Here is a 16,613-nt window from a genome sequence, read left to right as displayed (position 1 = left end):
GAGAAACTTGCCAACAGCCGGAACAATTGCCAGTTTTGATTCATAGGAAAGGATAGGTTATGATCTTAAGTTCTGTGAGGGGGGACACAGCAGGCCAAGCGTGCATGCTTGTTTAAATAAACAAGGACACCTTAGGGGCCAGCCCTGTAGCCAAGCGGTTAAGTTCGTGCGCTCCGCTTCAGCGGCCCATGGTTTCGCTGGTTCAGATCCTGGGTGCGGCCATGGCACCGCTCGTCAAGCCATGCTGAGGTATCGTCCCACATGCCACAACTAGAAGGACCCACAACTAAAAATATACAACTATGTACCAAGGGGCTTTGGGAAGAAAAAGGAAAAAACACAAGGACACCTTAATCTCTCATGTGTTTTCATTTCACCTTTCAGTCTGAACACTAACGTAATACTCAAGTCTTCTGCAAGAAAGAGACCAGTACCCCTATATGGCAAAACATGGTAATTCCCAAAGGGAAGTCTTCTAGACAAGGCAAGACCTACACTTTCATACTATTTCTGAAATTATAGTACACTTCCTTTGACTATGTCTAAACATCACTTTGCTCTTTAGGGTCTAGATTACTGTCTGAAAGCTTCCTAGGACATAAATAACATCCTTCACCCCTATATCAAAGGTCTAATAGAACAAAGAAGAGCCTCTTAGATTCTTGGTGTTAATGAAATGGCTAGGCGTTTCTCAAGTTCCATTATTGGCTGCTTTTAAAAAACACCTTAATGAACACTGACTCTTCTCCATACTTCTCTTAAGAATCAAAGTTTGTGTATTTTCAAGCTAGAATACTTTTTTTTTTTAAAAGATTGCCACCTGAGCTAACAATTGTTGCCGATCTTTTTTTTTTTTATGCTTTATCTCCCCAAATCCCCCCTGGTATATAGTTGTATATCTTAGTTGCAGGTCCTTCTAGTTGTAGCACAAGCTAGAATACTATTAAGACCTAAATCATTCCAGGTGATAAGCATTCCTTGCAAACTAAATATATGAAAATCTGCATCTACATCAAAGAAACTGGGAGGGTATGTCTTTTTTACAAAACATTCCTCACAGGATTCTTTTATGTATTTGTATACACTTAAAATAATTCAATGGATAAATATAAATGTGTGTGTACATATATATACACATACATACACACATATATAAATGGTTTCCAGTAACTCACTTAGGAAGTAAGATGCACCCACACGTACTTGTTCATTTGCATTCTTAACACTAGATATTCAGATAGCCACCTCCACAGGATCCATGAGGTGAGGATGGAGTCTAGCTTCTCAACATGACGTCTGTGAGAGTCATCCCTATTGTGTGTTTGTAGATTGTTCATTCTCATTGCTGTATAGTATTTCATTGTGTAAGCATACCACAATGCATACGTACGTGTGTGTGTCCATTCTACTTATTCTTTGTAACTATTTTGTTTGGTACTCTTGGCTGTTTTCCTACTTTTTTTTAATGCCCCTCATTATATTTTCAGTCGAATCTGTTCTTCCTTGGGCACCTTATAATTTATTTTTTTTAAAGATTGGCACCTAGGCTAACAACTGTTGCCAATCTTTTTTTTTTTTTAAGGATTGACACCTGGGCTAACAACTGTTGCCAATCTTTTTTTTTTTTTTTCTGCTTTATCTGCCCAAACCCCGCCTGTACACAGTTGTATATCTTAGTTGGAGGTCCTTCTAGTTGTGGGATGTGGGATGCCGCCTCAACGTGGGCTGATGAGTGGTGCCATGTCTGAGCCCAGGATCCGAACCTTGGGCCGCCGCAGCAGAGCATGCGAATGTAACCACTCGGCCACGGAGCCGGCCCCATAATTTAATCTTAATTTGAGATAATTTTGTCTATTTCAATTTCTTTGCTGATTTACATCAACTTTTTTAAAGATTTTTTTTTTTTTTTATTTTTCCTTCTTCTCCCCAAAGCCCCCCAGTAGATAGCTGTATATTTTAGTTGTGGGTCCGTCTGGTTGTGGCATGTGGGACGCTGCCTCAGTGTGGCTTAATGAGCAGTGCTAGGTCTGCACCCAGGATCTGAGCTGTGGGAACCCTGGGCGGCCAAAGCAGAGCATGTGAACATAGCCATTTGGCCCCGAGGCCGGCCCCAACGTCAACTCTTGTTTCACATCTTCCTGAGGACTTTTTCTTCTTTTGGCCCATTTTTGTTCTAATTGCAAGTGTTAATTTTTATTTCTACAAAGTCCTGTTTAAGGATGTTTAATTTGGACTGGATATTGTTGCAGTTTTCTTCTGCCTCATGGTTGAGGAGAATTTTCATCAGCTGTTAATTCTCACTTTGTTTTCTTCTTATAGTGGTATTTATAGATGTTGTCTTCCTTTTCTGCTCATTTTGAAAGGTATTATTTTCCTTGACTTGCAAAAACAGTTGGTTCTGTATAGGCGGGGATGACGGGTTTGTGTGGCTTACCAGGTTTCTGATTCAAGAATGTTCTTTTCTGTTGGTACAGTGAAATGCAGTATTTCTCAGAGATGACACTTTTATGAGATGGGACACTTTTATGAGGTTTGTGTCTCTTCTGATTCTCTAATTTTTTTTTCCTGTTAAGACCCTTGCTTCCTTCTTTCACTTTATCATCAAGCCTCCAGAAGCCATCTCCCCCCTCCCAGAAATGGTACCTTCCCCAAATGGCCATCTTCAATCTCATGAACTTCAAACATCTTCCTCTTGATGCCCCAATGGCCAGTGCTCTGATGCACCGGTGTCAGAACCGTTAGTATTTTCCATCATACGTGGTGGGTCCGTTTTTCCATGTGTACTGCTCCTACTAGGCCTCATTGCCCTCATCCTTTAACCATACAGTCTCCACCTGACTCTGCTTTCCATGACTTCTGATGCAGACTCTAGTTTCAGATGCTTATTTCTCTGCTTTCACAGAAGCTGACCTTTCTTCTGTGACTCACAGTTATGCTGCAGGTATGGATTACAGATGACTTTGTTCTTGTCTGTATGGTGTTGGGAAATTATGAAAGAGATTTAGATTTAGGCAACTGCCAATATTTCTTACAAAACCAGGAGCCCAAGTACTTCCCCTTAAATATGAACACACAAACAAGAATTACCCGACATATAATGTAAGGAAAACTTCTATTATGAAGGACAAAAATTAAAACAAATACTGCATCTAATAAATAGGACGGAATGTTATATATTAAAAAACTTTGGAGAACAGAAGAGAGCTCTTGAAAATTAAAAACCTGATAGCAGACATGAAACCCTCACTGGGAGAACTGGAAAACAGATGTCTCCAAAGGACAGAGACACATAGTAACTAGAAGAAATTAACAGGCTTGAACCAGTGGATGCACTTTCTGAACAACAGGAGTTCCAGAAAGAGCAGAGAGATGGGAGGGGAGAAATAATGAACGTAATTATTTAAGAAAACGTCCCCAAGTGTAGGGCATGAATTTACAGTTTGCGTGCCTACCATGCTGGCTGAGAACAGGCACTCACTGAAGCACACAGAGCCCTGGGGACAAAGAATAATTCTATGAGCTTCCACAGGGACAAAGCAGCTTACATTCAAAGAATTAGGAATAGGAAAGGCTTCAGATTGCTTAGAATCCACGCTGGAACCTAGAACCAGTGAGGCAATGCCTTAAAAATTCTTAAGGTAAATGATTTCCAAACTAGAATTCTGAACTCAGGCAAGTTACCAATTAAGTGGGAGGGTAAAAAGACATTGGTCTCAGAAAATTCACCACCCACATACTTTCACAGGAAATAGTGAAGCACATGCTCCACCAGATTGAGGAAGTAAACAAAGAAAGAGGAAGACATGATCCAGGAAACAGGAGAGCCAACACAAAGAGTGGTAGTGGGCTCTCCGAACAAGGGGGAAGGGGATCTGAGGCAGACAGACAGCTGTGTCCCAGGCAGAAAGGGCAATGGCCCCAGACCCCTGCAGGTCGGACGCCACAGGGAAATGAAAGATGAAGACTTTAGGGAAATAGTCAGTTGTGGAAGAAAAGCCATCATGGTTTATTCTGTATCTCAGATGTGAATAGCAAAGATAGTTTAACTATTAACCAACCTCAGTTACAAATGACCTTATAAGATCAGGGGACATGGAAGTGTTCTTGTACACGTGTGGAAGGGATGGTGAAAAGGGCTGGAGAGAGACCCACACTCTTATCTTCCATGTGGAGAAGTTAGTAGATAATGGCTAACACTGAAAAATCAAGATGAAGTGATGTAATTACGCTATTTAGAACTAATCAGACAGATACCCAAAGAATCACTTGAAAGAGTCAAAATTTGTTCTCGGGAGAAGAACACGAGAGGCTATTTTCCTTAACCCTTATAGAATATGTTGACTTAGGTGCATGTGCATGTATAACTTTGACTTAAAAACGATTAAACAAGAAAAGGAAAGCCTGTATTCAAGGCCTGGCTCTCTACCATGTACTAACGATGTGACTGTCAGCAAGTCACGTCTCTGATCCTGCTCTAATTGTAAATGGACATAAAGCTTGCTCTGGCTCCTTTGTTTTGAGAAAAAGATGTAAAGGTATTTTATAGAACACCATAGAAATATAGTAATTTTGACAGAAGAAAATCCTAATCTCAGTGAAAGGAAGACCTTATCCAATAGCCTTTATGACACCTTGTTCAGAGTTCAAACATTATTCACGTGATAAAGAGCTTTAGCTGACTGCAGCTGTTTAGGCTCTCCCTGCCTCACGGTTTATATTTACATGTTTTCGACTTATAAAATTCTTTCCAGCTCATGAGGCCATGCCTTTATACCTATCATTGGTCCAGTGGTATATCCTTAAGCATCCCTGTATTTCAGGTGAAATTTACTTGCTGGTGACCATGAAAAGAATGTTCTTTTTTCTACACTGTCCAGTTTCATTAGCCTTCATCTCTAACTCACTTGCCCTCTCCTTTAATCCACTCAGCTATATTTCAGTACAATTCCCAAATGCCCTAAGATAGGTTGGAAAAAAAATTTAAATGAGAGATAAATGAACATGTGTATTGATCACACATCATAAAAGCTCTTATATTTTAGTTATGACCACAGAAACGAAACTTTCTTGCATACACACATAGGACACCTGTGACAATCCGAGATAAATGCCTAATGCCCCCTCCTTTTTGCAGCAGAGGGGTGATACAGATATGCTCAACAGCATGAGTGTTAGAGTAATTTTTAAAATCCTATTAAAAAGGCAAGAATCCAAACGTTGAGAATCCAAACGCGGAGCTCATGGATCCCACGGACAGTCCAGTTACCTCCAGGGTATTTCTAAAATTGTTGGACTCCTATGTTTACTGTTTCCTCTCTTTCTCTTGTTTCATTTATAAAACATAATACCAAATGTTCTGGACTAAGCCAGAGATGTGTGATAGAAAAGCACATTACCAGATGGAAGGGCCCATTAAGAAAGTCAGTGTATGATAAAAGATTAAGCAAAAAAAAAAAAGACAGCTGGAAATAACAACCATAGTTTTTTCAAGAACATTTATACATCTTTTTAATTAGATTAGCTTTACAAGCAAGTTGAGAGCTCTTTCATAATGAAACACTGCTTTTCAAATTACATGACTTTATAGTCTATCTGTATATGAATCCTGAAATTCTTTGCCTGCTGTGATAAAGGTCTATGTTTTACAGCTGGTTAATGTGTTGAATAAAAACAGCATTAGAAGCTTTATCTTTAACCAGGATTAAACACATATAGGCCACAACAGTTTTAAATTTTGTTTTAAATAGACTCCTGCTTGGTGACAAGTTAACGGTCCCACTAACATGAAAAGAACAGATTTTAAGTGGATATTAAAGAAATGGCTATCCTGATTTCTTGATCCTTTCACAATAATCTCCAAGAAATTATATAAACTTTTCCAAAAAGTACAAAATTTAAGATCTGTCTGGCAAGCACAACCCACAGATAGTAGAATCTGACACTTTGCACAACTGCAGAGATACACATTTGAATGACACAGGGGCTCCCAGATAAAAGGCTGCTGCTGTACACCTTGACAAACAAATCTCCCGTCAACAGAATGCAATTTCTACCAGACCTACAAATGACGGTGCTTTGGAGCTGTGGCCTAGCGCAGCGCACTGCACTGCAGACCAGATGGCAGAGACAACTCGCACTCCCAGGGCGGGCTGGCAGAGGCACTTACTGTAGAGATGTTACATTGTATTATCTGGAACAAGGAGAGGAAGCGGAACAAAACTGAACATGGGCAAGGAAAAACAACAATAAACTATAACTTTCTCCTGCAAGTTCTCCTGAATGAGATCAGAATACTGAATATTTAATCCCACCCTAGGTCCAGACTGTCAGTTTCACTAAATTTTTTTTCATGTTTTACATGAACAATAGCAATCTTTTAATAAAAATTACTGAGCTTTCCATAGAAAAGGTCTCTAATTGAATAAAAACTATACAGATGCTAAAACTGTCAAAAGTTGAAATATACAGAAATATTTCTGTACACTCACATTATTTTGGCAAAGAAGATCAAGGACAGAGATAGAAAACTGAAGTGGGCAAGGTCTCACACCCAAAATTCATGCAAAACATGGATACCACCCTTTGGGCTTCGCTAAAGAGTCTAGGAAATCGAAGTCTAAGACATCCATCCCAATTCATACATTAAATACCAGAAGTCTGGGAGGCCTTGTGTGATTTTTTTAATATTCCCTCTTTTTCTGAAAAGTAAAAAAGAAAACTCATAAAACATAAAAATAAAATTATCCGGTTTTTCGCTTTTGTTTTTGTTTTTAAGCTAAACATCCATCTTTCAGTACTGACAAAGAGGCCAGCATCTCGTGTGGGGAATGCCTCGCAAGGTCTGAGGAGTCACTAACGTGAAGTCGTAACAACACAGTTCAGTCTCGATGTACAGTCTCCCCTTGATGCTATCCGACAGAAACGAGGTCTCATCTGCAGATCAGATGGGTCACAGGAGTAGGAAGAAAACATAACAGCAAAATTGGGAGTACAAGCAACGTGACGGGAAGCAAAAGGAAAAGTCTGAGGAATGAGGACATTATCTTTACATCTATAGGATACACCTGAAAGCATAAGAAAGCCCTTTATCTTGGGAACTTGATGCTGAGGATAACCTCAAGTTCATTTAGTGCCAGTCACTTTAGTTCTTAAAAAAATTTAACTTAAAAGATAAAACCTGCCCACCATATTTTTTCTTATAAAACATGAACTAAAAGTTATTGGTAGTAAATGGTGATGGTTTTACTGTTATGTTTCATTATTAACGATGTCAAAAAAATGACAGCAGCAATCTTTAAGAGTTCAAATTAGTTTAAGACAGGACTAGAAAATCTGATTTTTCAGTTGGTAATTAAAGTGCACCTTTTCTTATTTTAAGCAAAAAGAAAATTAAATAATCATCAGTCACTGGCAACAATCATTATAAGAGGTCTTTTAGAGCAAAATTTAATAGTACGAAGAGGTTTACAAAAATAGATTGATGCTATCTTGGGGAATAATGTTGTAATTTTTTCTCAATTCAGTTTTGATAAATTGTACCTGATCATACAAAAATTACTTCAAATTCAAACTTGACTATATAAAAAAGGGAGAGATGAAATGAACTCAGTTAGATGACAGATCTGGCAAAATATAAGAATGAAAAAGTTCTACCTAGGGCACTTATTTCACTTATTTCACGTCCAGATGTAAATACCATTTTCAGTTGATAGCTTATATTCTTCCCATCAGCAATCACAGGTTTGGAGTCAATCATGCAGTACAAAGCCACAGAGTTAAAATCTTCTTTTTGATGCAACACAAAAAAGTTGTTTCTGTTTCCTTATTAAAATGCCAACTGGTTATCTATTTTTCTTTATCCCATTTATTCATATTCACAAGTTAACAGCGTCAACAATTATTGTAGGTGAAGTGGGGTATTGCTGGATCAAAGGCTCTATAAGACGTCTTTAGTGATTGAATCAGAAGGTTTATTGAGTTCAACCCTCACACCTTTTTCACCTGCAAGGTAAAAAAAAAAAAAAAAAAATTCATTCATTCATTCAGTACCAGAGAGCTTCTGTTACTTCTTCCCACTGAGTTCCTACCAGTATGCACAAAGTTTCCACTTTCTGAAAACTATCACACTTGTACTTCCAAAACCTACCCTCAGCACTGTATTATGATGAATGTGTTACTCTGAACTAGTAAACCTTCAAAGGGAAAAACCATTCTCTACTCCGAGAGAATGATTTTGTCTCCTTTGTATTTTAAAAGTAACTTGAATTGCTATAAAATAACAGTGTGTTAAGTCTCACTCAAAGCACACTACTAGGCTTCTGCCACAAATAATGACTTTAAAAATACACAGAAAATGCATGAACATACTTTGTGTGTGTGTGTGTGTGTGGGGAAGATTGGCCCTGAGCTAACATCTGTAGCCAATCCTCCTCTATTTTGTATGGGGGACGCTGCCACAGCATGGCTTGATGAGCGGTATGTAGGTCCACGCCAGGGACCCCATGAACCCTGGGCTGCCAAGCGGAGCATGCAAACTTAACCACTGCGCCACCAGGTCAGCCTGATGAACATAGACTTTCTATAGTTTTATAAAAGATTGATGTGAGATTATCAGCGGCTCATGAAAATACAGCTAGTTAATCAGCAATGTGAACAGTGAGCAGACTTTTGGAGATCTAAGGTAGGCTTAAAGAAAAAGACACGTAAGCGGTCTATCAGAAAACTAAGACCCACTGCTCTAGGCAGTCCATAAGTGGGGGCGGGGAACGGGCATACTGAAGGACCTTCAGATTTAGGAAAAGTGTGCTGACCTGTGGACACTATGGGCAGATATGGCCTCTCCATGCCTGTCTGATTTAGGGATTTTGGCATTTCAATTCATCTCTTTTCTATTAATTTTCTTCACGTCCACATTCAATGTGGAAGACCTGGAGTATTCTTTAGAGCATGTAGATTTAAAGGGAAAGGATATTACCTTCCTTCTAATGGGAGAAGGAAAGGAAGCTAGATGGCGGTTATCCAGAGCTCAGCAGCCCGTGACTGAAAAGGATAATCACAGAAAAAATCAGCTTGTATTTGAATAATTTTTCTCAGACTTCTTTGCCTCAAACTTTCCTAATCTTGGGACAATTTTGTTGATTAAAGATAACAATGAAGATGACTTAAGAGAAGCCCTCTTTTAAATAAGGGAATGAAGGAATTTGACAAAAACAAGGAGCAAGTCTTGATGACGTTAATAAAGACTGCATTTGCATTCCCTGAAAGCACTGCCTGACTGCAGGCACTTTCCTTCCAGCACACCCTGCCCCAAATCATGTTTACCTGTTAGATATTTTACTTTAGCACGGGCTCTCTCATCTGCATCAAAATACCAAACAGTGATTGCGTACCTAAAAGAAAATTCAGAACACGGTAAGAATGATCACACTGGGGGGACAAAAGTAGTATGCTGTTGCAAAGGTCTACTAAAACTCATAATGCCAAAATAATGCCTAAACTGGAATGGTGTCAGAGGATAAATGAGTACAGTAATAACCCACTTATCCAGTAACCTCAGTGCTCAAGAGTATAGCAGAGAACCAGGAGAAGCTAAAATTGATATCACGAAGTTGATGATTTTTTTCTTTTTTAAGATTGGCACCTGAGCTAACATCTGTTGTCAATCTTTTTTTCTTTAGTCTTTTTTCTTCTCCTCCTCCTCAAACTCCCCCAGTACACAGTCATATATTCTAGTTGTGGGTCCTTCTAGTTGTGCTGTGTGGGATGCTGCCTCAGCATGGCTTGATGAGTGGTGCTAGGTCTGTGTCCAGGATCTGAACCAGTGAAACCCTGGAATGCCAAAGTGGAGCACACAAACTTAACTACTCAGGCACAAGGCTGGCTCCAGTTGATGAGTTTTTATGATTTTTTTTTTTTTGCTTGAGGAAGCTCCATCCTGACCTAACACCTGTGCCAATCTTCCTCTGTTTTGTATGTGGGTCACTGCCACAGGATGGCTGCCGATGAGTGGTGTAGGTCCATGCCCAGGAACCAAACCCAGGCTGCTGAAGTGGAGCGCACCGATCTTAACCTCTAGGCCAGGTGGCTGGCCCCTTATGACTTTCTTAATACCTACTTAACCTATTTGATTATCTGTTTTGCAAGCCCATAGCAGATCAGAAACAGACAATAAGAAGGTAAAAGAATGGCTGTTACAGAAAAAGCGTAAGTTCTAAAAGAAGAGAAGAGAAACAGAAAAGAACTGAAGGTGCAGGCCCTTTAGTGAAAGGGAGGGCTAATAGTCTCAGCTTTGAAAGACATCACTTTATTATACCAAAGAATTTTATAACCTGCAATCATCAAGAAAGAGTTAAATTATGCTAAGAATTTTTTAATCAAAACAATTATACTATGTCCTGACATTTAAAGTTTAGCTAAACTTCATTTTTCTGAAAATTTCCCTTATTTGGAATATCTCATTCCACAAATAAATGAGCAATCTCTGGTTTATTAAATACTACAAAGCACAGAGTTACCCCTTTTGGTACCAGTAACAGGGAAAATGTACACACACTATAAGAAATGAAAACATGCTACAAATGATTGAGTGGAACATGGTTCCATTAGTGGAATATAGAAATTAGTTAAAGTATCTTGCAGATTCTGGCCAGTGGTCACTGAAGCAATGCTGATCCAAAAAGAACCAGTAAATGTGACAGAACTAAATCATGTAACATATTTGAAGAGTCAAAGGCAGAGTAGAGTCCGAGTCTAGGAGTTTGGACAACTGGGGACACTGAGGCCCAGAGATCACTCAGCTGGTGAATGACAAAGCTGAGGTCAATACTGGCCTCCTGACTTTCACATTCTGCTCTTTCCAGAGCTCCAGCACCTTTCTTACCACGTAGCCTCTTTTATTTTTCCAGGTGGCCTTGGTAATGGGAAAGGTGCACAGACAAATCATTTTCTATCTCTTGCTCATGCCCCAAACTTTTAGTTACTTAGAAATCAGGGTTCTACTACCTAGATTAACCTCCCTTCATGCCCTAAGTTCTTACCAGAAAAAAACTGTAAATACTGGATGTTGTTCTACTTATCCTGGTTTATCTCCCATTTAAAGAATCCTTCTCCTCACATGAACTTCTGTACTGTAACTCGAACAATCCTGCCCTTTTCTCCCAGGGCTTTACTAACACTATGGTACTCCTCTTGCTTCTCATCATTCTAGGCTCAGCTGAGCTCCTCTCTTCAATGTGACACCTGACCCATGTATTCCAATTTAATACCACTTTCTCCCTCCTCCAAACTCCTGTAGCACGTATCTTCTGTAATTGTTTGGCATTTATTTCCTACCTAAAAATGCTTATCTCTTCATCTAGAAAGGATACGACCAGACCATACTCAAGATTCCACAAAAGGGAAGGTCTCTGATGTGGTTTCCAGGTCAGAAAAGGTTCTAACGGAGCAGTCAGGTTAGAGACGGCGCTGAGATGCTGAGAGGAGAGATGGGGATTCGGAATGGATATCATGTGATGTGACAGGAGCCCCCTGGTTTCCATTCATGGCTTCTTATGATCTCTAGTTGCAAACTGCTCAGCTTGCTACTCACTATGTGAGTTAGGGCTGAAGGCAACATGACTCAGAAATAAGCAAGAAAAAGGGAGAGGTGACAACAGAGTCTTTAGAATTTGAACCTCATCAAAGGCTGGCCAACCTCTAACATCATTATTAAAAGCCAGTTCTTCTCCCAGTGTATCTAAGGGTATGCCTCTTCTCACCAGATCTAAGCAACTGCAGGTCAGTAATTCACTATCGTAAGGTTCGAAGTCCTTTCTATAATAAAAAATAGATATTTAAAAAGCAGTACTATTTTTCTAGAAATATTTATTTTTATAACAATGTCTGTAACATTCTCCATTTTAACAGACTTAACATTTTAATTGGGTCATAGTAAATGGTAAAAAAAAAAATTTTAAAGAATACATTAAACATAATAGGTTTAGAATACAAAAAATTGTAGAAAAAGAGTATAATGAAGAAAAAGAGAGTAATGAGCCTCGCAGATGCTTCTATTAAAGCTGAAGGATTATTTTTCTAACATTAACTCCCACCCATGGGCAACCTTTTCTCTACTTTTCTTTCCTCTATTCTTTTTTCTCTTCATTTCTACTCTCTGGTTACCTCTTACTTTTCTACTCTTATCATTTTTCTACAACATCCCTCTCCTTCTCCCCCTTACCACCTTTCAAAAAGCTGCCCTTTTCCTTCTCCAAGTAATTTTTCTATCCCCCAAATGAATACTCTCACAAAATCAGGGACTAGATAGTAGTTAAGAGATGCACACAACAAGGAGACAGAGCTGGAAAGACGAGAAGGCCTGTGCTTCAATTTCTTACCCCAAACAAGGAGTGGCTTTGCAAAGAAAGTCACAGTCAGTACTAACTGTGAATCAATCTTATAAAACTATTCAAATTAAAACAGTTATGACTGAAGCATTATGATAAAGGTAGCTGAAGAACAGGAAGATACTCATTAGAAAACTTTCAAGTTTATCCTATCTATCCCCTCCTATCCTATCATACTCTTTACCAATTTTTTCTTAAAAGCAATACTACCTTGTAGCATATGCTGGTTGTACTTCATGAGGGTTGCGACGGTCAGACCAGAAAAACAGCAGTCTATCAAATTTGGGTTCAATGTCAGCAAACTGGGCTTTGCCTTCTGGAAAAATTCGAAGTATACCTCCACTTACCTAGGAAAAGAGCCAAATACGTAAGTATGAGTAAACAAGAATGCTACAAAATTAAATTCAGGGAGGAAAAAGACCCTATCAGTGAATCAAAATTCTTAATTGGATTATTCATAAATATATCTCAATTAACAAGGTATGAAGGTGAGCTGAGATTCCAAGTACATACACTGATACAAGGAAAAATTCATTTCTTGTTTCAGAGATTTTTGTAAATACTTGATAAAACATATGAAACTTATCGAATTCATAAGTCTTAAAATGACACTTGGAAGTTTTAAAAACTAGTAAACATTTATTTATGTATGCTACTGATTTGCTTAATCTACTCTTAAAAATGTATCCATTTTAAATCTTCTTGATTAAATTACTACAGATGGTTAAGTATATCACATAAATAGTTCATCATATTTTAAAGTTCAACAGATAATTAACAGGACAGTCATAAATGTAATGCCTCTTATTTAAAGAATTCAATATATCAGTAGAAAGTGTCACCATTTATCATCATCATCATCATCATCATTATCATGGTCGTTATCAGAAACTGCAGCTCTTCCTTTCCAGACTGGGCCTGACACATTGATAAAACTGGATTCCATCTAGACAGGAATATTACTGTTTGCCAAATTATATTTCCTTCTCTATTTGGGATTATATGGACTCACCTATTCATTCCAACATTGACTGAGTATCTATTCTTCTGGGACCTGTGGTGGGCCCTGGGTGCAGAGAGGGAATAATGCAGAGAGAGATTGTCCTCATGGTATTTATAATCTGGGGGGAATTAAAGTGAGGCAAAACCTACCCAACTGAGTGGCTGTTTACACTTGAGAAACTAAACTCCTAGGCAGGCAGACTATTATGTTGCAGGGAACTTTAATACTTGATAAAGACGTCATAGAGGTTGAGCCCATTCCTAGAACATAAAATTAGAAAAGCTGTTTATCAGGCTCATCCTCAAGTAGGTTAAATTCAAGCTACTTAGTACCTTTGCCCACCTTCCTCAGGTTCCAGTGTTGTTCAGAGTGATTCCCACGGTATTCACCAAACATCTAAAGAACCTCTAAACTGTGACCGAGAACATGTCTTCTTTTCTTTCCCCCTGCCCGCTTCCCTTTGACTGGAGTCACTGAGAATATCACAGGTGATCTGCTGAAAATGTTGAAAAAGACAGATAGCTGAAGCTTCCCAATCTTCTTCTGGGAAAACATCCCTGACCTCTGAATTAGGTAGCCTCCTGCATGCTCCCACAGCAATGTGTCCTGCTGGCATAACCCACTGTAACTGTCAATCTGCTGATCTGCACCCTCCAGTAGATCTGAAGCTTTCGGAGGGCTTTTCTATTTCTGCTCTACCTCCAGTACCCAGAACAGTGTCAAGCACACTGCACATATTCAGTGCAATCTTGCAGAGGAAGTTTTCAGTTCTACATATAAAAATACTAAAGACTTTTTTCTGCTTATGTACAAATTTGAAAACTATATATTAATGACCTTGACTAGGTCCTATCAAAATTAAAAGGAGATCAACCTAGAAACAACTGAACAAAATACAGAAGTTAGGAGTTGATTAAACATATTTCTAGCTTTCTAGATATTCACAAAATCTGAAAAAAAATAAATTTTTAAGTTTTAACCAGAGTTAACCAATCTGTTTTGTGTGTTGGGCTCACGGTGAATTATCAAATTTATTTCTCTATTTCAAACTTTGAAAGCGATAACAGAAAAACCACGGTTGTTGACATAATGCCTCCAAATCTATCTAGCAGTAAAACTCACCTCAATTTTGCACTTGGACCAGGACAGAGGAAACTCTTTACATCACTACGGTATAAAAGATTACTGGAGCGCTGGGAGCATATCCTAAGTTCTAGGAGATGCTTTTAGGAAAGGACTACGTTTCTGCACATTTAAAACTTGGTGGTTTCCATCTGTGTACATATGTGTGTGTGTGTGTGTATAGGGGGGGAGTTGTTTTAAAGGCTGATCTTTAAAAATTACCCTGGCCACATAGGTAGGTTCACTCCATGGAAATCCACTGGGCTGTACATTATGTTCACTTTTCTATTTGAATAAACTGCTTCAATAAAAGTAAATAAAAAAAAAGATTTAAAAAAATCAATGAAAAATTAGTTTATACAACCTCCAATGCAATAATGCATGATATACTTCTAAAGTTTAACTCATTTAAGTGAAATGCAGGCTAATATTAAGGGAATATATATTTAAAACAAGAGAGATTAAATGTATTGTACATTCTAACTGGTTTTATAAGATTTGTCAGTATTGATAAACTTTTAGTTTTTCTCTAATCAAGGCAAGAAGGAATCCTGCCTCTAATATTCATTCAATAGCCCAATGCCAGATAACCTCTTTCCAACAATGCAAAGCATAAAATGTACGAGTAAGTAGGAAATAATCCATAATAATTATTTATACATAATCTCCCTCAAAAGCCATTATAAAACAATTATTCTCAGAAGTGTTTCTATAGAAACTATTAAAAGTAGTATATTTTAATAAAGATACTTTTGTAAAAGTTAAATAACTGAAGATAAGGCAATCTCTTTTTTTTGAAACGTATTAGTAACTATTTCATTTTACAAAGATCCACTCCTAAAACCTGAGACTGGCACAAATCTAAGAGAAAAATTTCTAACTGTTCATTTGTTAAAGACAGTCTCACCTGTGAGGAGTATGAATCTTAATACTTGTGAGAAAAAAACAAATGCTCAATTAAGTTGCATACCTTGGCATCCCAGTCTTTATTAAGATAATATATACATGTCACACATCTTCCATCTCCATTTGGATTATCAACATGGCGTACATAACCTGTTCCATTGCCTGGATAACAAGCAACCATAGCCTGTAATAATAATAACAATAACGATTTTAAAAATCCAAGTATGAATAAAAAAGGTAAACAGCTTATAAAAGAGATCTCTGATTTTTGGCCACTCTGACCCACACTTAAATTCTTCTAATAAAAACCCTATTTTGTAGAAAAGAAGAGGTAAAGATATTCTATGTTGACATTTATAAAGAATCCAAAGGTAGATTGGTAAACAATCCAAGGCTTGGTGAGTCCTGCTTCACAGTGATGGGGCTGACGTCGAAGAATCAGAGAACAACATTGCTATGAACACTTGGCTGTCACAAGTCAGTTACCCGTGCTTAAAACCCCAAAGATCAGAAAGATCGCAGAACCCACTGTCATGATCTTTACTCATACTGGTAATCAAGATCAACTGAGTTTTTGTCCTGCTCCACGGGAGACTTCTACCCTCCCTGAGCTCATCACAGAACACCTACATTACTGTCTGACAGCCAAACACACCATCTGACACTGTCTCTGAAAGGTACCAATTTGGACAGGCATAATTTAGAAGGTCAACTCCAAGCATTCAACTCATTTATTGTCAATGATTTAAAAAAAAAGGCTAGGGGGCCGGCCCCGTGGCTGAGTGGTTAAGTTTGCGCGCTCTGCTTCGGGCGCCCAGAGTTTCGCTGGTTCGTATCCTGGGTGTGGACGTGGCGCTGCTCATCACACCATGCTGAGGCGGTGCCCTACATGCCACAACTAGAAGGACCCACAACTAAAATATACAACTATGTACTGGGGGGATTTGGGGTGAAAAAGCAGAAAGAAAAAAAAAAGAAGACTGGCAACAGTTGTTAGCTCTGCTGCCAATCTTTAAAAAAAAAAAGGCTCAATGATAAATGAGCATGTGACTAAGACCTCTGCAAATCAGAAAGAAAGTAATTTTTTCACTCAAATCACAACAAGATGTAGTTCAGAAGATTGTTGGGTGTTAAGCATGAAGGTGGAAGAGACGCCCAAAATAAAAAGCACCAAACAACTTACATGTTCTCAGCATGTA

The 16,613-nt window shown here is 38.4% G+C and overlaps 1 protein-coding gene across 9 annotated transcripts in view; it reads right to left on the bottom strand.

Moving 5' to 3' along the window:
• Positions 1 to 5,481: 5,481 nt before the first annotated feature.
• EGLN1 (egl-9 family hypoxia inducible factor 1) overlaps positions 5,482 to 16,613 on the bottom strand; it is a 55,333-nt gene continuing 44,201 nt past the window's right edge. Inside the window, exons 2-7 of one of the 9 annotated variants that reach the window (XR_011423793.1) lie at positions 15,479 to 15,598; positions 13,729 to 13,882; positions 13,536 to 13,646; positions 12,594 to 12,730; positions 9,322 to 9,389; positions 5,482 to 8,001 (exon numbers count right to left, since the gene is read on the bottom strand). Coding sequence is in view for 1 of the 9 variants with exons in the window: in XM_014733482.3 (XP_014588968.2) it covers positions 7,937 to 8,001; positions 9,322 to 9,389; positions 12,594 to 12,730; positions 15,479 to 15,598 (390 nt within the window). In the remaining 8 variants the exon portion in view is untranslated. Of the gene's footprint in view, positions 8,002 to 9,321; positions 9,390 to 12,593; positions 12,731 to 13,395; positions 13,450 to 13,535; positions 13,647 to 13,718; positions 13,883 to 15,478; positions 15,599 to 16,613 lie in introns of those variants that run through there. The other 8 variants (XR_011423795.1, XR_011423794.1, XR_011423796.1 and 5 more) reach the window with 8 other exon arrangements.

This window comes from Equus caballus, chromosome 1 (genome assembly GCF_041296265.1).
Source record: "Equus caballus isolate H_3958 breed thoroughbred chromosome 1, TB-T2T, whole genome shotgun sequence".
NCBI lineage: Eukaryota > Metazoa > Chordata > Mammalia > Perissodactyla > Equidae > Equus > Equus caballus.
Note: the sequence above shows the minus strand (reverse complement) of the source record. Positions and strands in the feature narration are given on the sequence as shown.